At 35.9% G+C, this 26,229-nt stretch overlaps 1 protein-coding gene across 1 annotated transcript in view; it reads left to right on the top strand.

Moving 5' to 3' along the window:
* Positions 1 to 9,531: 9,531 nt before the first annotated feature.
* MTTP (microsomal triglyceride transfer protein) overlaps positions 9,532 to 26,229 on the top strand; it is a 46,991-nt gene continuing 30,293 nt past the window's right edge. Inside the window, exons 1-6 of the mRNA XM_061191689.1 lie at positions 9,532 to 9,672; positions 15,415 to 15,602; positions 17,082 to 17,225; positions 22,906 to 23,013; positions 24,212 to 24,328; positions 24,605 to 24,744. Of these exons, the coding sequence (XP_061047672.1) occupies positions 9,612 to 9,672; positions 15,415 to 15,602; positions 17,082 to 17,225; positions 22,906 to 23,013; positions 24,212 to 24,328; positions 24,605 to 24,744 (758 nt within the window). The 5' untranslated portion in view covers positions 9,532 to 9,611. The remainder of the gene's footprint in view (positions 9,673 to 15,414; positions 15,603 to 17,081; positions 17,226 to 22,905; positions 23,014 to 24,211; positions 24,329 to 24,604; positions 24,745 to 26,229) is intronic.

Genomic DNA, 26,229 nt, shown 5'->3' with positions numbered 1-26,229 from the left:
CACGGTAGCTACGCGTAGGAGGCTACGGAGGTTACGTCTTACGTCAGCTAACTGCGCCCACTCCGTACCCGCAGTGGGAGAAAGGGGCGGGAGTTTATGTGGGGCGGGGTCTGGAGTTAGGGTTTCTGGAGTGGGAGGTAGTTGCGTGATGTCTGTTTTTCCACTTCAAGGCAAGGTTATACCTGTGGCATATATTCACTCATATTTCTGTGGGGATGGCGGGGGAAGTTAAGACATTCCTACTCTTAAAAATTACAAGTGCGAAATACTGATGAAGGCCTCTTAATTCTTCCGTGTTGGAGATGAAAGCATCTCTTGCCTAAACTATTTGTAACTAATGCAGAAGAAGGTTGTCAGTAGCACATGATTTTACACAACTCAAATAGAAAATCAAATTTTAAAAGTGAGTCAAACTCCCAATAAGATGCGTGTAAACCTGGAATGTTTAAGGTTTTTCTTGCTTACAACCGCAAGTCTTACTCTCCATTCATTTCTTGAGCGGTTTTTCATATGCTATTTTGCAAAACATCAGGTGACATTTCATTGTTGATAATACCTGACCTTATGAAATCTTTTTGCTATATATAGATCAAGTCAACTGAGGGAGGGCTGAAACATAATCCGGTATATTGTCATTTTCTATTTAGTTTTTAAGTTGGTCCTCCTTTGTTTTGTTTTGTTTTATTTATTTATTTTTTTGGTTGTGCCTTGCTGCATGTGGGAGCCTAGTTCCCCAACCAGGGATAGAACCCTCGGGCCCTGCAATGGAAGGGCAGAGTCTTAGCCAGTGGACCACCGGGGAAGTCCCTGGTCCTACTTCTACAAGGTGATTATTGCAGAATTTGAAGATAAGAATGTTGTTTGACTCAATGAATAGAAGACTGCCATCTCAGTTTGGAAAGAACTCTGAAGTAAATTATTCTTGATATTTGAAAACATCTTAACATGTTTAAAGGTTTCAGTGAACAGAAAATTAAATTCTGAATTTGAGTTTTCTTAAAGAATTGAGGTTTCCCTAAATTTAGTTACAAAACGGAAGTCACTCTTGCTTTAAACCATCAAATTTTACTTGAAAAACTATGTCAGCTGTAACATGGTTGTAAGCCATGTCTGTTTCTTCATTATCTCCAGTCCAAAAGATCTTTTAACTAAGCATTGGCAGAGAAGTCTGGATCCATTTCTGATCTGTTAGTAGGGCATCTTTTTTCAGCTGCCTCCATATCAGGCCAACGAGTAGCTGAGGGAGGATTAGTAATTGGATATGTAGCCCTTCACATGTAGGTCATTAAACTCAGGCTGGCCATAGTGATGTGCCAGAACTTTCAACAGCTGTTCAGTTGCCCCTCAGGGATCTGTTTTATGAATAATTATATATTTTTTTCAGCGTTAATACCTGATATCTTTAGATATTTAAAACAAAAATTTTAAGTTACTTTAAAAACCCTGATATTTTAACAGTGGGGTCAATGTTTTCTTTTGACATAGCCATTTAACTTTATAATCATAGGGTGTGAAATTTAAAATGATTCTAGTATCAATCCAGACCAAGCACCAGCAAAAAATGGACAATTTAACCAAAGATATAGAAAGCATTCAGAAAATATAGGAAGGTAAAAATCATAATATGAAATAATCTTATTTTCATTGATTTGTAAAATTCGTGTTTAATTTGACATATTCATTGAGTTCCATTTTTTTTGTTTGTTTTAGTACTGTTGATACAAAGATAACTAAATAATGATCTCTGTTCTTGAGGAATCCCTAGTCTAGTGGGAGAGCCAGTGTTACATATCATACAACATATAATGTACTTGAGATGCCTGTACATGGAAAGGAGCAACTAAATGTTCCTGGAGGTGGGGGACATAGTTTCAGAAATTGAATAATTTGCTCCATCTTGGAAAGTAAATAGGAGTTTTCCAGAGATCAAGAAGGGAAAATTTATATATTGGGAAATTAAATATTGGGAACAGTGAAAGCAAAGACATGTCATAGTTTGGTACATGACTGATAAGCTGTGGGTAGGATGAGAAAGAAAGAGGAAAGAATAACCCTAAGAGTTTTTCTAATTTGGACAACTGTAGGAATGTAGTTCTGTTAACTGGGTCATTTGGAGAATAGTGGAAGAAAATTAGGTTTTGGAAAAATTAGTTTGGTTTTGAATATGTGGGTTCTGGGGAGTCTGCAGAACATCTAAGAAGTAACAGATCTAGAAATTATCAGCACATATTTAGTACTTTAAGCCAACACAAGAGGTTGAGATCAGAGATGCTAGACCATGGGTTACAAACCTATCATACCAATTAGGACTAGAAGGTAAATGAGGGGAGCTATCTAGGAGAACAGTGTCACAAACCTGAGAGCATATTCTCTGTTTAATCAGGGTACAAGTTCCAAGTAGTAAGCCTAATGACATCAGATCTCAATTTTTTTAACAGCAGCCAGAAATCTGTATTTTTACGTGAAATCTGATTTTTAAGTGTTGGCAACTGTTTTGTTTGTTTTTAAGTACTGAGCAGGCTAAACAAAACATGTCTTGGACCACAGTCAGACAATTGGCAGCCAGTTTGTTAAATTGGACTGTAGATTGTAGTACAGATAAAAACAGAATTTTAGGACACAAAAATGTGGTAATAAATAAAATATGAGATCCTCTAAGATGCTTGGCCTGAAAACATAGGGCAGTCATCACAAGTTATTTTAAGCCGAGTTCTGATGTTTTATTAAGTCTGAGAGTACTCTTCAGCAGGTTGGGGAGGTCTGGGAATAGAGCTACACTTGTGGGTAATTAATCTGAGGCTAAGAAAGCCAAAAAGAACCTAATTTCTTTTAAATGATGTGAAAGGTATCTAAAATCAACCTATCATCTATAATCATTTCAACTTGCATTTGGATTGCCTTCAAAAATATAGAAAAAGTTTTTTAAAATGTTTTAAAAAATACCTTATTCCCCCCTCTTAAGTTATTGAAGACTCTAGGAAGATGACTATGGAGACAGTGTAGTCTGAATCTCCTCATAAAACAGGTAGAACATCTAGGATAGCAAAATGACGCTAATTACAAGAACAAATCATGGCTACAACAAGAAAGAATTCTTATAAAGCTCAAACTATGAACAGGTGGGAGCAAACCACCAACTTAGTATCAGCATCTGTGTAAGAGGAAATAGTGGGACGACAACAGAGCAGCTGAAGGCCATGAGAATGGGAGGACTTCAAACTGCCAACAGGTATTCACTGAAAAGCAAGGGAGATCGATGTGAGATTAGTAGTAAAACTGACAGACTCTAATTTCAGAGTGAATACAAAAGTATGAACAGGAAGGTCTGGAAGTGCTCGTGGGGTGTGAGGGTCCAAGAACTCTCAAAACTTAATGAACCTGAAAAAAAGCCCAACACTAAGAAGAAACTTATGGGAGTAGAATCCAAATTGAACAGGACAGGGACAACAGAGGCAAAGAAAAAAGGTCCAGATAAAAGTGGGAGAAAAGAAGAGGAGACGGAGCTAAGAAATGACCAGGATATGTAGGTGTCATTTTATGAAAACATCAGAAAACGAAGCTCTGGAAGCTAGAAAAGCTATTCTACCCACTTCTGTCTCTTACACGTATAGAATAACTTATTTAGCCTAAAAACATGCCATGAAAAGAATCGTAATTGAATCCTATTTAAAGCTGTTATAATAAAAAAGAGAATATGAAGCAGAAAAAAAGATGAAAACTCTAACCCAATATTTCAAAACGAGAAATTTTTTAAATGCTAGGAGATAGAAAAACATAAAACAGAAAAACTCAGAAATAAAGTGACTGGAAAAAAGATTTGGATAGCAGTAACAACTCAGAAAAGAATATGAAATATAAAAAGTACACATATATATTTAATATCATACTGGAAGTGTGAGCTAGTGCAATAAGAAGAAAAGGAAATAAAAGGAAGAAGTAAAACTGTTCTCAGGTGACATGATTGTCTATGAAAAACATCCCCCCAAAATCAACCAAAAAACCCCTCATGGAATTAATAAGTGATTATAGCAAGGTCACAGGTGACAAGGTTAACATACAAAAGTCAATTGATTTCCTATCTACTAGCAACGAAGAATTGGAACTTAAAATTCAAGAAAACATTAGCACCAAAAAGAAAGGTATAAGTCTAAAAAAATATGTACAGTATCTATATGAGTGAAACTACAAAACTCTGATGAAGGAAATAAAGATCTAAATAAATATAAGATACTCTGTGTTCATGGATTAAAAGACTCAATATTGTACGGACAAGCACACTTTGTGCTCAGATCTTGGTTTCTAATACCATTTTTCAGTAAAAGGAGCCACTTGGAGAAAGGGCTGATTCTAGGATTGGGGTGAAAACATACACGATGAGCCTGGAGCATCTTGTAGTGCCAGAAATGAAGGAAATGCTTAAACAGACACACACACATGGATGGGGTATGTCAAAGGAACACAGGAGCCAACTGAAAGAGCTCCCGATGGCTAAAGCTGGAACAATTGTAAATTTAAAAGTAGTATTAGATTATAACCCCAAATATAAAATAAATAGTCATGTGCTTATACAGCTATAAATGATAAATAAATGGGGGAGAAGAGACAAACCTCTCATGCAGAGAAATTCCAAATAATTTATATAGATGCTCCACCTTCAAGGAGGAGCAACATAATTCCCTACTCCGTAAGTACGGGCTGCTCCTACTACTTTCTTCCAAAGAGTACAGTATGGAAAAGAAGGTAAAAAAAAGAGTAAGTTTACAGTGGAGAAACCTGAGGACACTTGTGAGCCAGGTGATCAAGGTCAACATCAACAATGATAAATCACATTGATAGTATGTACTTTTGATATAGTGTGATGAAAATGGGACCTCTGGGGTCTTCCTCCAAACCTACAAGCCCACTCAAATCATGAGAAAAGTATTCCACACACTCCAATAAAGGAGCATACTGCAAAACACCTGACCTGATCCTGCAGAACACTTCAAAGCTGTCAATGTCATCAAAAATGAGGATAATTTTTATATGTGGAATCTTAAAAAAACAAGAAAAGGAGTACAAATGAACTTATCTACAAAACAGAAATAGAGTTGCAGATATAGAAAACAAACTTATGGTTATCAAGGGGTAAGGGGCAGGGAGGGATAAACTGGAAGATTGGGATTGACATATACACACTACTATATATAAAATAGATAACCAATAAGGGCCTACTGTATAGCACAGGGAACTCTACTCAGTACTCTGTAATAGCCTATATGGGAAAAGAATCTAAAAAAGAGTGGATATATGTATGTGTATAACAGATTCACTTTGCTGTACACCTGAAATTAAGACAACATTGTAAATCAACTATACTCCAATAAAAAAAAATTTTTTTAAATGAGGAAAATCAGAGAAACTGTCATGACAACTAATTTTAATGTAAAAAATTACATTACATTAATAATGGGATTAATAATGGGGGTGGGATCTTGGAGCAGGAAAAAAAAAGCATTAGATTAAAACTAAGGAAATCTAAATAAAGTAAGGATTTTAGTTAATATGTGAATTATTAATAAATATACCACACTAATGTAAGATATTAATAATGAGGACAACTGGGTGCAGTCTATATGGGAAACCTCTGGAATGTCTTAGTAAATAAAATGACTCTGATCAAAATTTAAGTTTGTTTTCTTTACAATAGTTCATTGAAAGAAAGCCATCAATTTTCTCCTTTAAATGCTAGAAATTCGGCTTTATGCTGCCAAAATTAGTGTAAAGTTAGACTTCTCTTAGGGTGACTATTATTGACCCATAAGGATTTTTTTGGTTGTTGTCAAATACATGTGTGTGGAGGGGTGGGAGGTGGAGGTAAAGTTTGGTTAATAACTCCATTATGGAAAATTACTATCCTTTTTGGAGAGTCTTAGATTCCAAACTTTTCAAACCTAAGTCTTGTTTACTCTTTCTAAGGAAAGGCACTTAGTGCATTTGTATTTTCTCAAAGTGAATTCTTAAACAATACCTTAAAAAATAGTATATGTATTCTATAATTTTTGCCTTGGCATGAAAGAGAGCATCACATCATAAGAATACAGTCCCATAAATTGGGAGATTGGGATTGACATATACACATTATTATATATAAAATAGATAACTAATAAAGACCTCCTGCATAGCACAGGGAACTCTATGCAATACTCTGTAATGACCTCTATGGGAAAAGGATGTAAAAAAGAGTGGATATATGTGTATGTGTAACTGATTCACTTTGCTGTACACCTGAAACTAACACAACATTGTAAATCAACTATACTCCAATGAAAATTAAGAAAAAACCAAACAAACAAATAAATTGAGAAAATGTTAACTGACAAAAGGCAAAAAAAAAAAAAAAAAAAAAATACAGCCCTCTCTCAGTATCCATGTGGGACTGGTTCCAGGACCCCCGCTGTTACCAAACTGTGGATGCTCAAGTCCCTTACAGTTGCCCGTCCTGGGTATCCCCTGGTTCCGCATCTGCTGATACAGAAGGCTGACTGTATTCTTAACCTACCAAAAATATTTTTTCAGGATTCCTTGAAAATGCTAACTCCCTCATTGAATTGAAAACACTATTAGACTTTATTATGACTGCTTAGGGATAACTTGAAGAGTCCCTGTAAGAATTTTTTTTTCATTAATGTGCTTCTTTCTGGAACAGAGTAAAGTGTTCTTATGTTATAAAGACTTTTTTTTTTTGTCTATAGCTATCATACATTCTGACTTAACTATATATAATAGGTTAATACCTTTCCTTCTAACCTTTAGTGGGGTGAAGTTCATTTATCTTCTAATCTAGGAAATGAGTTAACTCCTAACAACCTCTGATACTCAACAGAAACACTACTGTACTTTGGAATCAGTCAGCCGTCTTTATTTCATAGTCTCTTATTATTACTGCAAAATAGTAATATAGCAAATATTCCACAGTGTCATGTACTTACCAACGGAATTTCATTGCAATAGCATTGTTTTAAAATCTGTTATTTGATTTTGACCTGGCTAGCACAGATCAATTTTTTCCCCTGGAACAATCTGTTCAGCCTGGAACATCTAACCACAGCAATCAAGTGCTCTTTTAGCCTCCATACAAAAGTGTGATGAACTTTCTAAAAGAGAGCCCCAATTAATAATTCTATGTCATCCATAAGAAATCAATTTTTTCTACCTCCTATCTCTAATATTTTTTAAGGAGAATATTGGATCTAGGTCTCAAGGCTTGTTTTTCTATGGTCCCTAAATCATTTTACTAAATAAATCTGAATATCATTTTGCTAACATGTGAAATGATTGTTGTTAGGATATACTACAAAATGTTCAGTGCTTAGCATAGTGTATTGTACATAGTAATTGTTCCATAGATGGCAGCTCTCATTTTTGTATTGTGCTGTGCTTCTGTCCTGCTTCACATGCCATGTAAATAGCTGATTTACTTGTGATGAGATTTGGAGGTATCTCCCACATATATTGTACAATGTTTGCTCTGCTTGATTAACAGAGCAACCGAGGAGAATGCCTCTCCTTTGGTACCCAGAATTCACTGAATATGAAGACTTTGGCATTCTTATTTCATCTCTGTGAAACAATCTTAAGAAGTCTTTCAAATGTCTTTGTAAAAAGTTACAAGCAAAATATAAAAGGATGATGGTTTTTATTACCAAGAGAAGCAGCCATATTTGAACACCCTATGTTGAAATGACTACTTAATACAGTGACTCATAGGAGCTTTCTAGTGAAAAGCAAATGCTCAATGAAACAGATTTTGTTAGGCAATGGTGATATGCCTTTTACTGGTTGGATTCTGGTAAACACCTGACAACGAACAGTCCTTTACCCAAATAGACATGTATCATGCACCACATGGTCTAACCACAAACATGTAGCTGTGAGCCTCAAATGGAAATACAAAGTTCTCATAAGATTCAAACTAGTCCTTAATTTAAATAAATAAGTATGTAAAGTTTAAGTGACAATAGTGGCTTCATGTCACTATGTATGTAATGCAGAAATTGTGGGAATACATAGAAATCTATTCAAATGTAAAGCAATAAAGCACTTTTACATTATCTTGTATTTATAATACCTACTATTCATAAAAACTTATATTTCTTCAACAGTTATTTTTCTAAGAATGGCCTTTTCTATTTACCCCAGGATAACTTATTATATATGACTTTAAAGTGATTGTCATAACCAAATATTTTATTTTTGTATAGGTATTTTAGCCATGATGTATATATAAAACATGATAAGAAATGAAGTTCTAATCTCAATAGATGATAAAGACAAACAATTTTCACATTTGAGTTCTTTATACAGAAATATATTTCAAGAGGAAATATGCTTAACTGTGAGATTTTTAAATTTTAGATTTCATCTTGTGGCCCTGTCTATAAAGTTGACTGTCTTTTACCTGGGTTGTCTAGAAGATTTAAGCTTAAGGTTAGGATTCTAGAAAAGGGTTTGGAGAGAGATGAGGGTAGATTTAGGAACCCATTTTATGCTTAAACACGGCCATAAGTATTTTCAAGTTCATTCAAAAAAGCCCTTCGCCAGCACTTTATTCCTTCCCTTGCCAAAACATCCCCACGTGCCCCCGCAAACCACCTCATTTTAGTAGGTTTTATTCATATCAGGTTTCTCTTGCACAAGTTTACAAGGACAGAGTTGGTTTAGTTAGTGTGGCCTTAGCCATACTAGGGTATTCACTTTAACTCTAGAGAAGCGTCGTAATTAATTTTCTGTAGCAAAAGTGTTAAGGGCTGGAATCCCCACTCTGAGTTTCTTCTTAGAAATGGGATTCAGAAAGCACAGGGGACTCCATCCCGCCAGTCTGGGGACTCAGACAGATGTTTCTTGTCATAGATATAGCTAGAGGTCTATTATGATAAACTCAGTTGCCTGCTAGTATGTTAATGGTAGACAATGCTGACTCACACATAAGGAGAACCATCTAGGTTTCAGAACTGAATGTTTTATCTAACATTATTTTGAAGTGATTGGTGGTGGTACAAGTTAAAATTTTAAAATTTAAATTCTAAAATTCAGAGTGATTTTTTAATAATAGCATACACATGGTATCAAAATATTCAGATGACCATACAAGACAATAAAATTCAAATTTATCTGAGTTTGCAAATCCTCACCACCCTCCCACATAAAGTGGTAAATGTGAAGACAGGCATTTAATGTTATAGGCGTGATGATAATTATGTACTGAGCAGAAAAATATCACCACCAGTTTTCCTTGAATGGCCCTCAGTACTTCTAAATTTATAGGATGGTAGACTGGTTTAGTTTAGCTCTCAAAAGTGAAAATTTTCTTGATTTTTCTTATTGAGTAAAAAATAAATAAAAAGAGTGAGAGACTGAAAACTACAGCCCACCTAAGTTTAATCATTAATAGTGAGCCCTTCTGTGAACTTAGGTCCTGATTTCGGAGTTTGGAATCTGACCTTTCCCCCAAAGATAACCATTATTGTTGCAGGTTCTGAGGAGGGTCACTCCCTCACTGCCACTGGAAGAGTCCACTTCTCAGTGACTCCTAGCTGGGAACTGGATGCGTTAGAGGGTAGCTAGTCAATATGATTCTTCTTGCTGTGTTTTTTCTCTGCTTCATTTCCTCATATTCAGCTTCTGTTAAAGGTAAGTTTGTGTTGCTTTCTGCTAAACTTTAATTTTAATCGTTGAGGGAGAAAAGTGTGTGTGTGTGTGCGTGTGTGTGTAGTGAAAGAATTCCTAACTAAGCGATCTTCAAAACCATGTAACTTTGGAATGTTGGTGAAGGCATGACTGGGTTGGAATGAAAAGCAAATTCAAATTCCTACATAAAGAAAACAGAGGTTCCTTTTAGTTTCAGTCCCTCAGACTAGCATGCTTCTTGCTTCATTCTCTCATTCATGGTTTAGTTTTAAAAGGGAGAAAAAAGACGCCAACTATTGTTACCTGCTGCTGTTGGTCACTCAATGAATGCAGCTCCTTCATTTGAATTGTAAAAGTAGATTTTAAAAAACCAGTTCTTAAATTTCCTTCTAGTTGCCTAGCAATGTGGTATCAAGAAGAATTAGACCCAATGAAAAAGGCATTTGACTTGCCAAAGGATTATGAATGAAATGGTAAAGGCTGTATTTAATTCCATTACCATTCAGAAGTGATAGGACTATCAGACTTGGTGAATTACAGAAAATAAAACTACATGACAGAGATTTAAGAAGTGACACTTATCTTTGGAAAAATAGTGTTGCTCATTATAGTTTCTATTTTAAGATAAAATTGATTAAAAAACACATGAATTGATAACTTTCAGAGCAAACATTTTGAGTAATGATTTTAAAAATCTGTATGAAATGTATGAATATGGAATCTTGTTTTAAATCAGCTAGTTTATGCATGCCTTGAATTTCTAGATGTTGCACCTGTAGAATCATCACTTTTTAGAATCTCTTAAGAGGACTCACTGTCAAAGCCAGTTGGCCTAAGAAAAAACTTAGCATGATAGGGTCCAATTTTAATAAATGTGTGCTCTTAATAAGTGATAAAAAGTAATTCACCTGTAAACTTTTAAAAGCCTTTTGGGGTAACTATGGCTTTTTTTCATAAGGTAAAGTTTGTCTCAAGATTTTTTGCACAGAAAATTTCCACATGAGGAAAAGAGACAATCTTTGCTATTGGAGCAATAAAAGGGGCGGGGGGGGGGAATTAAATTATTTCACCTAAGCAAATCACACTTTAGGTTCTTGAACTAAAGATAATATATATATTTTTACCAGATTCTAAAATGTTCAGTATTTAAAGATACAGTCCTTACTTGGATGAAAAGAAATTTTAATGAGAAAAAAGTAAAGTTTGTAAATCATATCTGACAGAGAATTGCTATATAGAGAGCTTACATTTTATTATCTGTCAAATAAACTGTTGAATATTGGAAATATGAATGATTCATACACCATGAGATCAAGCCAATACCATGATTATTTTGAGAAAAATAATTGAGATATAGTAGTTATTGTGAGCTTCTCTTTTTTCCTCCCATCCTACAAATGAGAACATTGGATAACTTGATGTTTTCAAATACAAATGAGAACATTGGATAACTTGATGTTTTCAAATACATGCACTTATAAAGATTTAAACACACACACACAGAGCAATGACATACAGGGAAATATGACTTAGAACATAACAGATAGCTACAGTTTTTTGTGTGTAAGTTCAGTGGCAAATCCAGAATTTTAGAACCTGAAGCTTATGCAATTTAGGCTCCATCTTTGAGAAAAAAATACCTACTTTTTTACAAAAATATCCTACTTTTGCAAATGTTACTGAAAAAAAGATATGGCATATGTACACAACGCTAGGGTCCCCTTCCAAGATCTTGGAAGAAGCCTGGGTAAGTGAGGGCTCCAATGCTTAAGCGTTATTAGCATCATGGTATAAGCTGCTTATGCCACATACCATGAATAAAAAGTACAGGACTTGACGGCTCTCTCTTACCCAGATGGGGTAACTTTTTGTATTATAGTACCATGGTTTAATTATAGATTCCTTGCCCTTTGCAATGATTGACATTTAATAAGCGAACTACATGTGAAGAGTTTACTTTAAAATCAGGCCATTATAAATTTTGGGATGTTATGCATCACTTCAAAACTCATCTCAAATTTAATTCTCAATGCAACTATTTAGCAAATCCCCAGATCTGGGTGGATGTTGAGAGAGGTTGGACCATTAAGAGGTTGGAGGAGGGGTTTAGAATTAGAATGGAAAAGGGTCTATTTAGAAGAGATATGCTGATATGCTGACTGAATGTTTGGAAGACTAAGGTTTCCCCTACTTTTTCTGAATCACATTTTGTAATGGTGGGTCCATTCTCAGTGCCTTCTTTGGGTTTTCTTTATAGTGATTTTCCTTTTGATAACCTGCCCATACACTTTCTATTTAATCCTGTTACCTCTAAACCTGAACTGTTCCTTCACTCCCAGTCTTTCTCTCAGTCCCTGGCCCTACCATGCTTTTCAGTTCATTCACAATAATCATCTTCCACATTTTCTCCCTTATCCTTCATCACTACTCGTTTACTTCCGGCCTTCTAGTCTTCTGTTGGATTCGTAAATCCCATTACCTATCTTCCTTATCACCAACGCAGGTCTCTTCAAGCCTCACCTTTATTAACTTATCCCTATTTTGTCTTTTTGCTTAAGTCAATGAACTATTATATTGATTTAAGTTTAATTAAAGAATATTTGAAGATATTTCTTAAAAAGTTCAAAATTAAGAGTTTTGTTCCTTTTACATGACTAAAAATTTCACTTGAAGGGGCACCTTGAAGAGGTACTGACTCCTTTTGGGGCTAAAATTGATTTCTCGTTTAATCTACCATCAGTTCCAGTTGCCATTCTGCATACTCTACAGAGCAACACCCTAAGACAGAAATTTAGTCACCAATATAAATGGCACATGCCCCCACTGCCCAGTATTGCTGGATCTCTGAATAACAGAAACAGAAATATCAATAATTATCAAAGAGGAAAGGATAAAAGGGACGACACTTCAGCACCGTCAGCACTTATTTAAACCATTTTAGGCTTTATCTCCTGTTGAAAGAGGTAGGAAAAAGTTCTAGGAGAACAAAGCCCAGTCTTTCCTGTGCTTTATCACTTCCAAATCATAGTCAGGAACTGAAATATATTGTCGCTGTTCACATTCTTTTGACCAGTCAAGTAAAAGAAAAAAAAAAAAAAAAAGAGCAACATGATAGTTTGGAAAGCTTTGGAATTAAAGAGAGGCTACTTTACTGCAAACTTTTCATAGCTATTTTAATCAGAAGACACCTTCAGGTAGTCCACAAAACTTGAATTTTAGCATATTCCAACATCAAATTCTGCGTTATATCTGCTATGTTGGATTAAACGTGGAGTCAGCTTTTTTCAGCTGCCATATACTGCTTACCTTTCAGACTTGCTGTGAGGATTAGATAAGACAACATGTATTTCCTTTTTGCCCTACGTGGAATTTGATAGGTGTCATAAAAAGAAGGCCTCTTTGACCAAAATATCTTCCTGGTCAGAAAGCCAGTGTTTGACCCTGCAGCAGTGTCCCCAGTTAAAATGCAGAAGAGGTGGAGATCAGGGAGGCTAGAGGGAGTCCCAGACTTCATCTCCTGCAAGGTTTCTCCTGACTTTGTCTGCCTTCTGTATGTCATACCTGAGGTTCTGCCTGACTTGGTGTTTGGACACAGCCTGTTTTTGTGTACACACTTGGAGACCCCCTCCTACACTTCCTTCTCCTGGCTTTTCTTGATTCCTATTAAACTCCTTATTCCCTTTCTTTGAAGGTTTGTCAGATCATGTATAACTTCACCACGTGAAACTCTCCAGTGGCTCCCCATCTCACTCAATCAAATTCTAAATCTATGCAAATGTCCCCCCAAGTCTCCCAGCCACCCATGGGTACCTATTTGACCTCATCTCCTTCTGCTATGTCTTTCACTTAGCCAATCCCAGCCCCTTTGGCCTCCTTGCTGTTCCTCCATTACACCTGCATGAACTCTCCTCAGGGCCTTTGAACTTGTTACTCCCTCTGTGGAGGGGCGGGGGGTGGGTAGGAATGCGGGGAAGGAGGGGAGGGGGATGCTCTTTCCACAGATATCCATGTGGCTGGCCTAAAGTATTTGCCCGGAATATTACCTTCTCACAAAGCTCTTTCCCTTAGGATCCCAGTTCCCTTTCCTGTTTCATTTGTCTTCATTAGCACTTCTAACATACTTGATAATTTGTTTATGTACTTGCTTTTTTAATTTCCCATCCCTTCCTCATTTAAAGGTAAGCTCCACAAAGGTAGAAATTTTGTCTGCTTGTTAACTGGTGTAGCCCCAGAGCCTAGAAAAGTGCCTACTACCCAGTAGGTGCTCAGTACATCCTTGGTGAATGAAAGAATGAATGAATGAATTCCTAGCTCACTCCCCAGGAATGGAAGAGTTCAACCTAAAGGTTTATATGTGTATAGTATAGGTAAGAGCATGGTCTCTAGATCCAGACAGGGTGTTAGAGGCTCCGCCACTGATTTCCTGGGTGATCTTGGGTAAATTGTATAATCTCTGTGTCCCTCGATTTCTTCATCTATAAAATCAGGCTAATAATAGTACCTACCCCATTAGGTTTTTGTGAAGATTAAATAAGTTAATGTGTATAAAACACTTAGAACAGTTTATTAGAGACAATGTATTTGATCTTTTTTTCCTCTGGACAGTAGGCGCCATAGTAGGTGATAGAGACTGTAAATAGTAAAGACTTTTCAGAGGTTTTCTAATTTCTGGCTTTCCAAGTAATTTCACTTCCTTTCTCAGCTGCCTCACTTCTGTCCTAGTCATCTCAGCCTCCTTTCCTGTCCCTCTCCCATGTGCGTAAGTCCTGAGGGAAAAAAGTTATGGTTCCCTATTATAGTTAGGCAATGCTACCCTGTTAGCACTGAGGAAAAATGTACACTGAAATCGTTTTTTTACTATCTCCTGAGAGCTGTGGATAGAAAACATACAAAGACTTTGTATGACCATAAACTGCAAGTCATCTCTGGGAAAGGCTTGATCCTACTCTTTTACATTTCTTTGGGTTAAGATAAACTGACTTGAAGAGTATGTGAACTCCTCCATATATCAATTTTTTTTGGTCATAATAATGACTTGTATACTATTTGACATTAAATTGTCCCTGCCAGATTAAAGCCTGTGCTAGGATTTTATGTAGGAAAACATTGTTTTATTCAGGAATAGCTAATTTAAATTTACATATGTGTAGCCTTGAAATGTACGTTCATACTAAAAGTTTACTAATTAAATTAATAGGATAAATTACATTAGAGGGTTATTCTTTAAATACTCAAAATATCCAGCGTAAGGGACTGCTTTCTAACTACTAAAATTACTTTGGCTTTGATCTGTTGTATTTAAATGGTATGTTAATAACAAATGTTTTTTATTAAATTATAAAGCAATCTCTGGCTGAATCTCTACTTGAAATCATATTCATTATACCTCAGTAAAGCTGGGGTGGGGGGCAGGGAAGAAATCATATTCATATAATTTAAAGCAATACAATGATATTTCTTTAAAAAATATTCTATAGTTCAACCAGGGCAATATTTAGATAATCTGATTACTGATTAAGAACACAAACTAAGGTTTTCTGAAATGGAAGCTTATTTCTTTGTTAGTTGTGGTTTTTATTGTTGTTCAAGCAGATGGAGAAGTAGAACCATGTTTCACTTAGCAAAAATTTACTTCCATTAGCAAACATAAGCTCCCACTGTGTACCGCTGTGCTAGATAGCACAGTCCCTGGCCTGATGGGTGCCTTACAACTAAGACTTGACTTGTGTCACTATCTTTATGCAGGTCACACAACTGGTCTCTCATTAAATAATGACCGACTATACAAACTCACATACTCCACTGAAGTTTTTCTTGATCGGGGCAAAGGAAACCTCCAAGACAGCGCGGGCTACCGAATTTCATCCAATGTGGATGTTGTCTTACTGTGGAGGAGTCCTGATGGTGATGACGACCAACTGATCCAAATTATGGTGGGCATTTTCTACCAGAGAGATGCAAAGATTAGATGTCAGCAGTCTTTGAGAAGTGTACCATTCAACAGCACTTGTTTGTACTCTTGGTCATATAGTCATTGAATTTGTTATCCATCACTAAAATAAGTAGAGATACAGTTTTGAAGTTTTTGCTAACCAAAAGTGATCTGATCTTTCCAAATTGTTGAAGCAGGCAAACGAAGGTATATACGGGTGAGTAACTGAAGTATGATGTCCAGTTCTATATGTCATATTAATAGGCACATTAAACTAGAATCCATTTGAAGTGTTCTGAAACGAAGGAGTGTAGAATCCATGTTATGTGTAAAGCAATCGAGACCACTCTAACTGAAGGAGGAGATAAATTGTGACCTTCCAATTTTTCTGAGTTCCTTGATCCAACAAGTAAAATTACCAATGAGGGAGTAAACCTATTCTGCATTCTTCTTGAGGACAGAACGAGGTGCTCCCCTGAATGGCAGTGTTTGGTCAGTTACGATGCTTTAGATTTATGTGTTGACAAAGAGGTTCAAATTATATGGCCTCTGGGGCCTGTTCCAGCTTCAATATATGGTGAGTCCACACTTGCTTTTCAAAGACCTAAAGGCAATAGTTTCTCTAGTATAGTAAGTTCTCCTTCTACATGTCAGTGTGAAACAGGTACACAGAACCAAGATTTGCTTCATTGTCACTGATAAGTAGTTACTGATATACTTTATAATGAGGTGTCACTGCAATATGTTTATCAAGTGATCTTTGCTTCTTTGGTTGTCTCTAATAGCTGTGTGTGTTTTCCAAGTTGGATCAAAATTTTATCATCCACCTCACTAAGCCATTTCTCAATAGAACAGTATTTTGCAGAAAACATTCTGTACCTCTTTGTTCAGTAATCAGAGTGTTCATTTTAATTTTGTATGTACAAATAAAGTACAGTGGGGCAGGATTCCTTTCAAACAAATGGTACAGAAAGTGAAGAGAGCAGGCAGACAGCAGCAGTTCAAAATAAATGGAGAGTGACAATGACATAAAAGAGCTATCTTCTAGCCACAATTATTGTAGACCAGAAGTCAAAGATTTCTTTTTTTTTTTAATTTTTAAAAAATTTTATTGGAGTATAGTTGATTTACAATGTTGTATTAGTTTCAAGTGTACAGCAAAGTGAATCAGTTATACATATACATATATCTACTCTTTTTAAAAAAATTTTTTCCTGTATAGGCCATTACAGAGTATTGAGTAGAGTTGAAGTCACAGATTTCCTTGATGTCAGTATTTTTACCTAATTCAAAAATCTAATTTTTAATACCTTCTCCATTCTTTTAAAGTTGATAGTTAGGTCCTACGAATCATGAATTGAGAATGACAGAAGAAATTATGACCAACCCTGTTTATTGCTTTACCATTTTACTTTCTAGGAGACTCTGATGGAAACAGACATAGGAAGTTTTTCTAATAGGTTTCTTTCCATGATTCCAGATAAAAGATGTAAATGTCGAAAATGTGAATCAACAGAGAGGAGAGAAGAGCATTTTCAAAGGAAAAAAGCCATCCCAAATCATAAGAAAGGAAAACTTGGAAGCTCTGCAAAGACCTATGCTCCTTCACCTAGTCCATGGAAAGGTAAAAGTGATTTTTGGAGTTCCACATTGTTTTTTCCAACTTCATATTTTTCTCTCCTTCAGTAGATATTATTTTAGGTGATCATGGTGTTGCTACTTTTATGGAAAATGGAATTTTTCAAGAACTAATAAACAGAAGTTGCAAATTAAATGTTTCAGAAGTAAATCAAGGCATTGGATTCACTTATATTTCCTAGCCATTTATGTTCCCTATTTTTATGAAAAATCTTTATATAGGATCAAGTATATGTTTATTAGTAAGAGGCATAATTAAAAGGTACATTCCTTATTAAATTAGGAAGAATTCAAAAGATATTGTCACACAATAGGTCATCAGAGATGATTGGATAAATTCAGGAAAGTAGACAAATTATGAGAATGAAATGATCTAACTTAGATAAGTGATATTAACTTGTCGTAAGAAATCAATAACTGGATTAAGTACAAAATTGAAGCTTTTGAAGGGGTATGGCATTTCTAAGATAGAGTTGATTCTTTAGAAAAGCATTTAGATTATTTTATAGCTACGACTGAAAAGCATTTTATATGTTAAAGTAATGAATGAACACTATAATATACATTGGAAGTTTGCTTTGAAAATTCTGTAACTGTGCATCTCTTACGGTTTGAGTCTAGTCTATTAAAATGGTCTTAGTATGTTTGGAATTGAAAAGCAATTTTGATCTGTGAATTATCAAGCATTACATATGTGGGTTTATGAAAAGTATAGATGTTATACTGACATGTATAAAAACATATTAGTATAAGATGAAAGCTTACTTTTAGGAACTAAAGTAGAAAAACAGAAAGGGATCATTATAGTCAAAACTACAAATCTCTAAAATTTCTCTAGATCCAAAATTTGTAGATTCAAACTAAAAGTAAAAACAAATACTTTAAAATATAAATTTCAGACATGAAATATTTTGCTATTCATGATGCTCATTTTTAATAAAGTACTAAAAAGGGACTCACAAGAAGGATTATTATATCATCACTCTCCTATAACCAAACATGAATCACCATTTCAAGAATCCTTCTCTTCCTTCTCCACTTGTTAAAATACTTACCAGGCTTCAGGCTTTGCTTGCAGGCCCTTTCTTTTATAAAGTTCACACCCTTCTAGCCAGCTGGAAATAACCATCCCTCTTCAGAACCCTCTTAGCACTTTATAGCTCACTCATGCCCCTCATTACTTTCCTTTTGGTCATTTGTGTTCATTGCTAGATTATGGGTTTTGGTGGAGAAAATTGCTGTTCCTCTTTATATTCCAGCCCTTCTACTCCCTTCCTCCCCAAAGCACCCAGAACCAAGCCTTGCACTGACCAACTTGGTGTTCTGAAAGCCTTTCCCAAACCCCATACTCCCCTGAGCTTATTTCTATCCAAGCATTTATCACAGTGTATTGTAATTCTCTCTTTATTTGTCTGCCATCCACATTCAGAGTAAGCTTCTCTTGGGTGGCAGTTGTGTCTTTATCTTGTATATTCAGCACCTTGTTCGTAGTGGGAACTCAATAAATGTTTGTAAATTAAAGGAATGAACAAATAAGGTTATATGGGGCTAAAATGAGTCAGACTGTGAGGAAGTCTGTGCCTATTGTTTGCTTAATAATAGCTAAAACATACTTAGTGCTTAATGCCTGCACTGACTGAAGGCATTACATGAATTCCCTCTTTTTCCTCATGACAGCCCTAGGAAGCAGGTGCTGCTTTTTCGTCCTCTTGTAATAGATGAGGAAACCAGAGTTAAGAGAAGTAAAGAAACTTGCCTAAGGTCACACAACTGGCAAGTGGTGGAGCTGGTATTTAAAACAGAGGGTCTGTGCTGGAAACCTCTATATTTTACTGTTTTTTCGAGCTGGAATGTATTTGGGGGAAAAAAAAAGTCTCTCCGGTTGCCTTGTAGTCTTCTTTTTATTCTTCACTGTATCTATAACTGACTTGATTTTCATATGGCACAACTTTATTAACAACATGAATTACTGTTATTTTCATCTCTGACCTTCCAATGTGGCAAGATGCTTGATTTAGAAAATATTAATTGCATTTATAATCTTAACGACAAACCAATCATTTTATAGCCCCTTGGGTAGCGGTTGAGTACAAAGTCTTTCGTTACACATACAAAAGGACTCAGTGCCCTCCCTGTTCAAAGGCTGGGATGGAGCTGCCACATCATTATTTCAGTGACTCCAACATGCCATTTCTACAGGAGCTATTACTTGTGATGATTTACTGTAGCTACAGGTCAAAGTACATTGTGGTATCTTTCAATTACACAATAAAGTACTTGTTGGAAAAAACATGACCCTGGAGACTAAGAAGCCACTTGGACTTTTTAGCCACATCACTGTCAGAAAGATCATTATTTAAACTATCACTTCATTTTACTATGAGAGAAATTGTGAAAGGGAAGACTGTACTGCTGTTTTTTCAAAGAGTATTTTCTATCCCAGGCTCAATTTAAGAAATTTCTGTGATTTCAAGGATACTCATCAGCATGTATTTTTGTCCTCCCAGAGCCCCCTGTTTTAAGCTCCCACATTTACATTGTAAAAGATATCTCTTGGAAATACTTAGATGCATATTTATTGCACATATTTTTTTCCATGCCTACTTATCTCCCCTACTTAAATGTTTGGGTATGACTCTAGTTTTATCTACAAATCATAGATGAAGTCGGAAATATGACAGTTTTCTGGTTAAGACTGACATGCAAAAGATGCCTCAAGTTACAGTACTGGATGCTAATCCAATTAACTAGAATATTACCAGACTTCTATTTCTGCTTTTTGCTCAGTATTGATTACATTAATCATGTGGCTGCCAAGTCTGTCCCTTATTTTGTGTTGTTCCTAGACATTGATTTGCTCTCCGAATCTGGCAGTGTGGCTCCTGTACACACACAGAACCTCCAAAAGAAATGTGGCACCTTGAAAACCTTCTAATTCTTTATATATTTCTTCACTTGTCTGTTTTCCAATGTATCATTTCTTAGCTATGCTCTGTCTTAGATACATATGAAGGAGACATAGCTTCAGCTAAGTAGACCAGATAAAATGACTAATCTCTGTTTGCTGAGATCCTTTTTGTTTATTTTTGCTCTTTGACCAGTTAATGAAAATTTGCTTTCTCTTATTCTTAACAAATGGGTAAATTAAGGGAATGTATAGAAGTAATTTTTTCCTAAGGAAAAGAAATATATATAATCCCTATTGATTCCAAGGGGAGATTGGCCCTCAAAATTATCCCAAAGAGGCACTGAGTCTCCTTCCCCACAACCCCCCACCACCACCACCATGTTTAGTTTCCTTGGGTTAAAGTCTTAGTTTGTGACTAGTCTACGATGCTGCCGGTCTCTGGAAGTTTTGGGGACTGTGAATTTAGATAAGAGTCCTGTGCTCTTGGATGTTCAGAGCTCATTTCAGAACTGAATGAAGTAATCAGCTTTATGGCCTGAATATAATAAAACTTACTTAGTTCCTGTTGTGAAATAATGAATTTAAGATTATGGTTGTGTCAGCCGTGTGGATTAAACTTCCAAGTTCTGATTTTTTATTTATTATTTTCTTAATTATCAAAACCCTACTCAATGCTAACAGTTTTGACATTTAGCTAATATGGATACCAGTGCTGTCTTCACTTTGGATCTCATTGCTCTGCACTAAAGGAAGAGAATTTAGGCCCCAAATGTAGCAGGCAGACAAAGGAAAAAGAGACTTGTCCACTTTTCTAGTTCTAGGGAAACAATAAAAGCTAATAGAAGGAATGAAAAAAATTTTTTCTGTCTCACAGTTTACGTTGCTCAGCCTTCCAGGAAAAAAATCAGCATACCGTTTTCTTAGGTATCTAGCAGTCAAGATCAAAAGAAGTATGAGTAACACGAGAGCATTTAACCTTATGCATAGTCTAAAGATTAAATCTGAGACCTGGGTTTCCTGAAATTTTAGCTAAAACTTTATAAATAGTTCAGGCATATTTTGTAGCTTGGAAACAAAGTGAGGATACTGATGATAGTACAAGCATTTTTCCCACTTAATGGCTCCTCTCACTTTCTGAAGTATTTAAGGCTCAGACCAAAAAAGTCACAGGCCTTAGGCATGTGTGTATTGCTACCAGTAAGCCCTTCTGACTGTGTATGGGCTCAAGCGATCCAGTTATAAAGCTCTATTAGTCCTGATATTTGCAGATTCCATACTCCCAAATATTTGAAAAGAAAGTTACACTATAATTCCTAAAAGGAAAGAAGACCTAGTTTACAAAATAGAACATCAGAAACTCAGCCTTGGTTCTGAGAAATTGCCAGTGATTTGTTTGAGAATATGATGCGATAGATTTTCAGACACTGAGATCACTATTCCAGTTCCTTTTTAAGCTGGACAAACACAATTCCAACATTTATAGGTTCATCCACTGTAATGACTAAAATTGATTGCCAGATAAAGTACCTAATAAATCTATCACTAGGCAGAGTATATGTAGAAAATAAAAATAGAAAACTTGAGGCACTTGTTAGGATAATTCAGGTAAAGTATTTTCTTCTTCTAAGGGATGAGGGAGTTTTCATGTACACTAAATTGTTCAGATTGGTATTAATTGAATTTATTGCATAATGACTGAGCTTTCAGTTTTACTTGAGAAGTCATGGTTGGTTTTAAAGAGAAATAAGAAGGCATTCAGGATATTTCTGGTAGAAATGCCAGCTATAATTATCATAGACCTTGGGAATTTTTACAAGGAAGCTATATCCAACCTCTCCATTTGTAAATCATGTGACATGTTTGGAGTCAATACGGAGTAAAAAATGACAGCCTGCTTTCCAGAAAATTCTTTGTATTTTTATCCTTGTTTCCTAAACATGAGCTAAATGTTCAAAATGGTATGAGACATCGTTATTACCTCTGTGCCTATAAATCTCGAGGATGAAACAAAGCTAAGATAAGCCATTTATTTACTAGTGCAGCCAAATCACAGTCACCTTCCTCATTCCAACCTCCTTTTCCCACCTTCTAAAGAGAAACTCAAAGCAGCGCATGGGGCAGGCCATGCAAGGTTAGCACCCTAAACCTCAAGTCTTCCAACCTTGTATGTCTCCTTATACCCAAGGCCAACATGAATGCTGTGGAGGGCGGAACATCAATCCTGTGGAATTTTGTCCATGGGCATTTTGGCCACGTGTGGGCCCTTATCATAGCCCTTAGAAGCTATGCTGCCTCAGGAGTCTCAAGCATGGAGATTGCCATTCTCTTCCAATAATCTATTTCTTTGATGTTATTTTAAACCTTGGTTAGTTTTTGTTTCAAGCAGAATCACAGGTAGAGAATGCATTGACATGTTTGAAGAGAATGTTCCTGATTTCTCTTCCTTGGGCAATCCTTCTTGTTTTCACAGAAATCCCACCCCGTATTGGTGCTCTCTTTCCTTCCCTATGTTACGCTCATCATATTCAGAGCCTTCATTAACAGTCTCCTGAAATGTCGTATTTGGACGGTCTAGCTTCTTAGAAATGTAAATAGCTTCTTTTCACAAAAAAAGAAGTCCCAGCTTTGGACTAACAGATCTCTTTCTCCCAGAATTGATAGGGAGTGAGAATCTAACCTTCCCTGCTATTTATTTAACCAAATCTGGTAAATGATGCATTTTTGCTCCATTTATGTTTGTCCTTTTTTTTTTGCCTAGGTCAAAGAGTTCTACTCATATCAAAATGAACCAGTAGCCATAGAAAATCTCAAGAGAGGCCTGGCTAGTCTATTTCAGATGCAGTTAAGCTCTGGAACTACCAATGAGGTACTTACTAATATTATTAAGGATCCAGAAACGTATTTGTCAATAAAGTTACCAAAATTGTTTATACGGGTTTCTATCTGCAGAAATTCAGTAAAAAAAAAAGTTACTGCTATGGTAATGCTTAGAAAAGGTGACTTGGGTGGTTATCTCATTTACATACGAAACGAATTGCCGTTTACCCCAATTTGTATTTGAATACAAGGTAGAGGGAATTAGAATCAGTCATACTAAGGAGACCTATAGAATGACTGAATGATAGAGATGCAAAAAACCTTGGAGAATATTCCAGTAGCATCACTGTGCATCACTATCCCATGGGGAGCTTATTAAAAATACAGATTCCCTGGATTCACTGCAGAGATTCTGATTAAGTAGATTAGCATCTGTATTTTAACAGTTTCTCAGCTAATGTAGATGCATTGTCAGTTTGAGGAACCACTGGTCTATACAAACCCCCTTCATTTTATAGACGAAGAAACCGAGGTTGAACTAGGGAAGTTTAGTGACTCCTTCAGTACCATACCTGGAGTCAAAAGCAAAGCTGAGTCCAACTTTTCTTGTCTGAATTCAGCCAGTCCATCAGTGGGTGAGAAAATCTGATGGCAAGGCTGGGCCAAGGGAATGCTGGTTAGCTTTCTAGAATGAAGACTGGGGGTGGTGCTTGTAGAGGCCAGAGGGAAGACTCAGAGACGCTAAACTGAGTCTGTATTGAGATACATTTGCCTACATTCAAATTGTTGATGTGACTTATAATGAGTTGAATTAATCCCACAGGTTTTTAAGGATTTTGAATCATACTCATCAAAGCATGTGCACGCACTCACGCACACACGCACACACAGCCTACATACAGCATTAAAAGTCAATTCCCCTTGCCACATAATTACCCATTTACGAGAGGTTTTGATTATGACCAGGCCATTTGTCCAATTCCTATTAGACATTAGAGAGAAGTAGGAAATCCTTTATTATTCCTGGGGCAATATGAAGGCAATCATAAGACTCAAACAAAGGGAATGGAAAAGAATCCACATGCTGCAGGAAACATTGAATTCTTCTGCCTTCCTAGCTTGTCAGCCTGGGCAGAAAGGCAGTCCCCCATGACATATTAGAACCCCAATTTTCAAGCCACTTCCCACTGGAATTCAAATGGTCCATGTGAGAATGCCAAACATTGTATTTTTGCTTTTCTTTTTAGGTAGATATCTCTGGAGATTGTAAAGTGACCTACCAGGCTCATCAAGACAAGGTGATCAAAATTAAGGCCTTGGATTCATGCAAAACAGAGAGGTCTGGATTTACAACCCTAAATCCGGTATGCTTGCTATCACTTTCTTTGAGGCAACCAAGTAATTACCTTTTGTAGAGATTATTTAAAAATAATAGGTGAATAAGGTAACAATATAATTTGGGAACACTTATAATTTTTAGTTTAGGGTATTAGTTTTATATAAATAGGTTTATCTTAATATATTATAGGTTTGGGTGATGGGGAAGTTCTTGTGAAGATGAAAAGATAATTCACTATTTGGCTTGATTCAAAGATAAAAAGCTAATTACTTGTTACAACCACGTATATTTATTTATTTAGGTCTTGGGTGTCACTTCGAAAGCCACATCTGTCACTACCTATAAGATAGAAGACAGCTTTGTTGTAGCTGTGTTCGCAGAAGAGATACATGCTTTGAAGCTGAATTTTCTACAAACAATTGCAGGCAAAGTATTATCGAAGTAAGATAATGTTAGAATTTAAGTTTTCTTTACTGTTCTTTGATATATTATTATACTTGGTTTTAAAAAATATATATGTGTATATATACATGCACATGTATATGTCATGCTTCCTCATTTTGACTGAGTTCCTTTTAAACAGTGATTGTCTGTTCATCTTTATTTTTCATATTATCTACAATAATATATGGCATGTAATAAATACTTAATGTTTTAAAACAGAATTTCATTAAAAATAGTTTATTGAATAGAATTTAAATTTTGAAAAGGCAAACTACTTGATTCATTCTCATTTATTTTCTAATTTCTCTGTCAAATGTTTTTAATGTTAAGAGTTAAAAAATGGTGGCATTTGTGTGTTCTCACCTCAAGATTATTTTTTGTTATTGTTGTTAATAAGCACAGAAAAGTTCCATAGTAAAGTGATGTGACAGAATTTTTGATGTGATTTATAGTACTTACATATTCAAGCCTATTATTTCAATTGGAGAAAATTTCTCTGGTCAGAATAGTTCTCACAGGCTAAAGAACTAGAATTTCAAATCTAAGAGTATGTATTATTTTCAAATTTTAACTCAGAAGAACATCTCTAGCATTAAATGTAAATTTTATCTTATGTCATTGTTCCTCAAATGTTTCTTCTGAAGTAGCCCTAATGTCAGAGGTACATGGTTGCAAAATCTTGGGAGAAATGCTTCAAACCATAAATGCTTGAAATTTTATTGAAGTCTCCTCTGGATTAGAACCTTGCATTCTACTTTGTACTAGATCCATATTGTTTTCATATATTTTCATATAAAATTAATATTTTTAATTACTTAGGTTTATCAGGTTTCCATTGCTCTATAACACACCACTCCAAACTTAGTGGTATAAAAAAACAGCAATCGCTTGATTATTCTCACTCATAATCCTGGCACTTGCCTTGGTCCTGCTAGGCATGCCTCTCTTGATGTCTGTTGTGCAGTTGCAGACAGTCACTGACCAGAGCTGGTTCAAAGGCTGCTCCCTCACCTATCTGGTGTCTGGGCTGGGAGACTCAAACTACTGAGGCTCCTTATACATCTCTCTTTATTTCCATGTGGACTCTCAACATGGCAGGTTTGGGTAGCCAGACTTCTTACATGGCAGCTCAATTCTCTCGAGGTATGTGCTGCTAGCATGCCAGATGAAAGCTGAATTCCCTTTTATGACTTAGCCTTACAAGCCACATATTGAAACTTCTACTGTTCTCTATGAGTCGGGGCAGTCACAGAGTCCTGCCCATGTTCAAGGGGAGGGATGTAGATTCCACCTCTTGAAGGGAGAGAGGCAAGCTTCTGAAAGAGCATATCAGATAAAAATATTATTGAGGCCAGTTTTGGAAAACAAGATTTCCTAATTGTCTTAGTTAATAAGTGAAACGTGGTTGTACTGAAGACATCATTTTCAGAGAGCTGGGCTAAATCCAAAAGGGGTGACATCACATATCCAGGCAAATTTTCT

The sequence above is a fragment of the Eubalaena glacialis genome, chromosome 5 (assembly GCF_028564815.1).
Source record: "Eubalaena glacialis isolate mEubGla1 chromosome 5, mEubGla1.1.hap2.+ XY, whole genome shotgun sequence".
In the NCBI taxonomy this organism is placed as follows: Eukaryota; Metazoa; Chordata; class Mammalia; order Artiodactyla; family Balaenidae; genus Eubalaena; species Eubalaena glacialis.
This window is presented reverse-complemented; position numbering and strand designations above follow the sequence as displayed.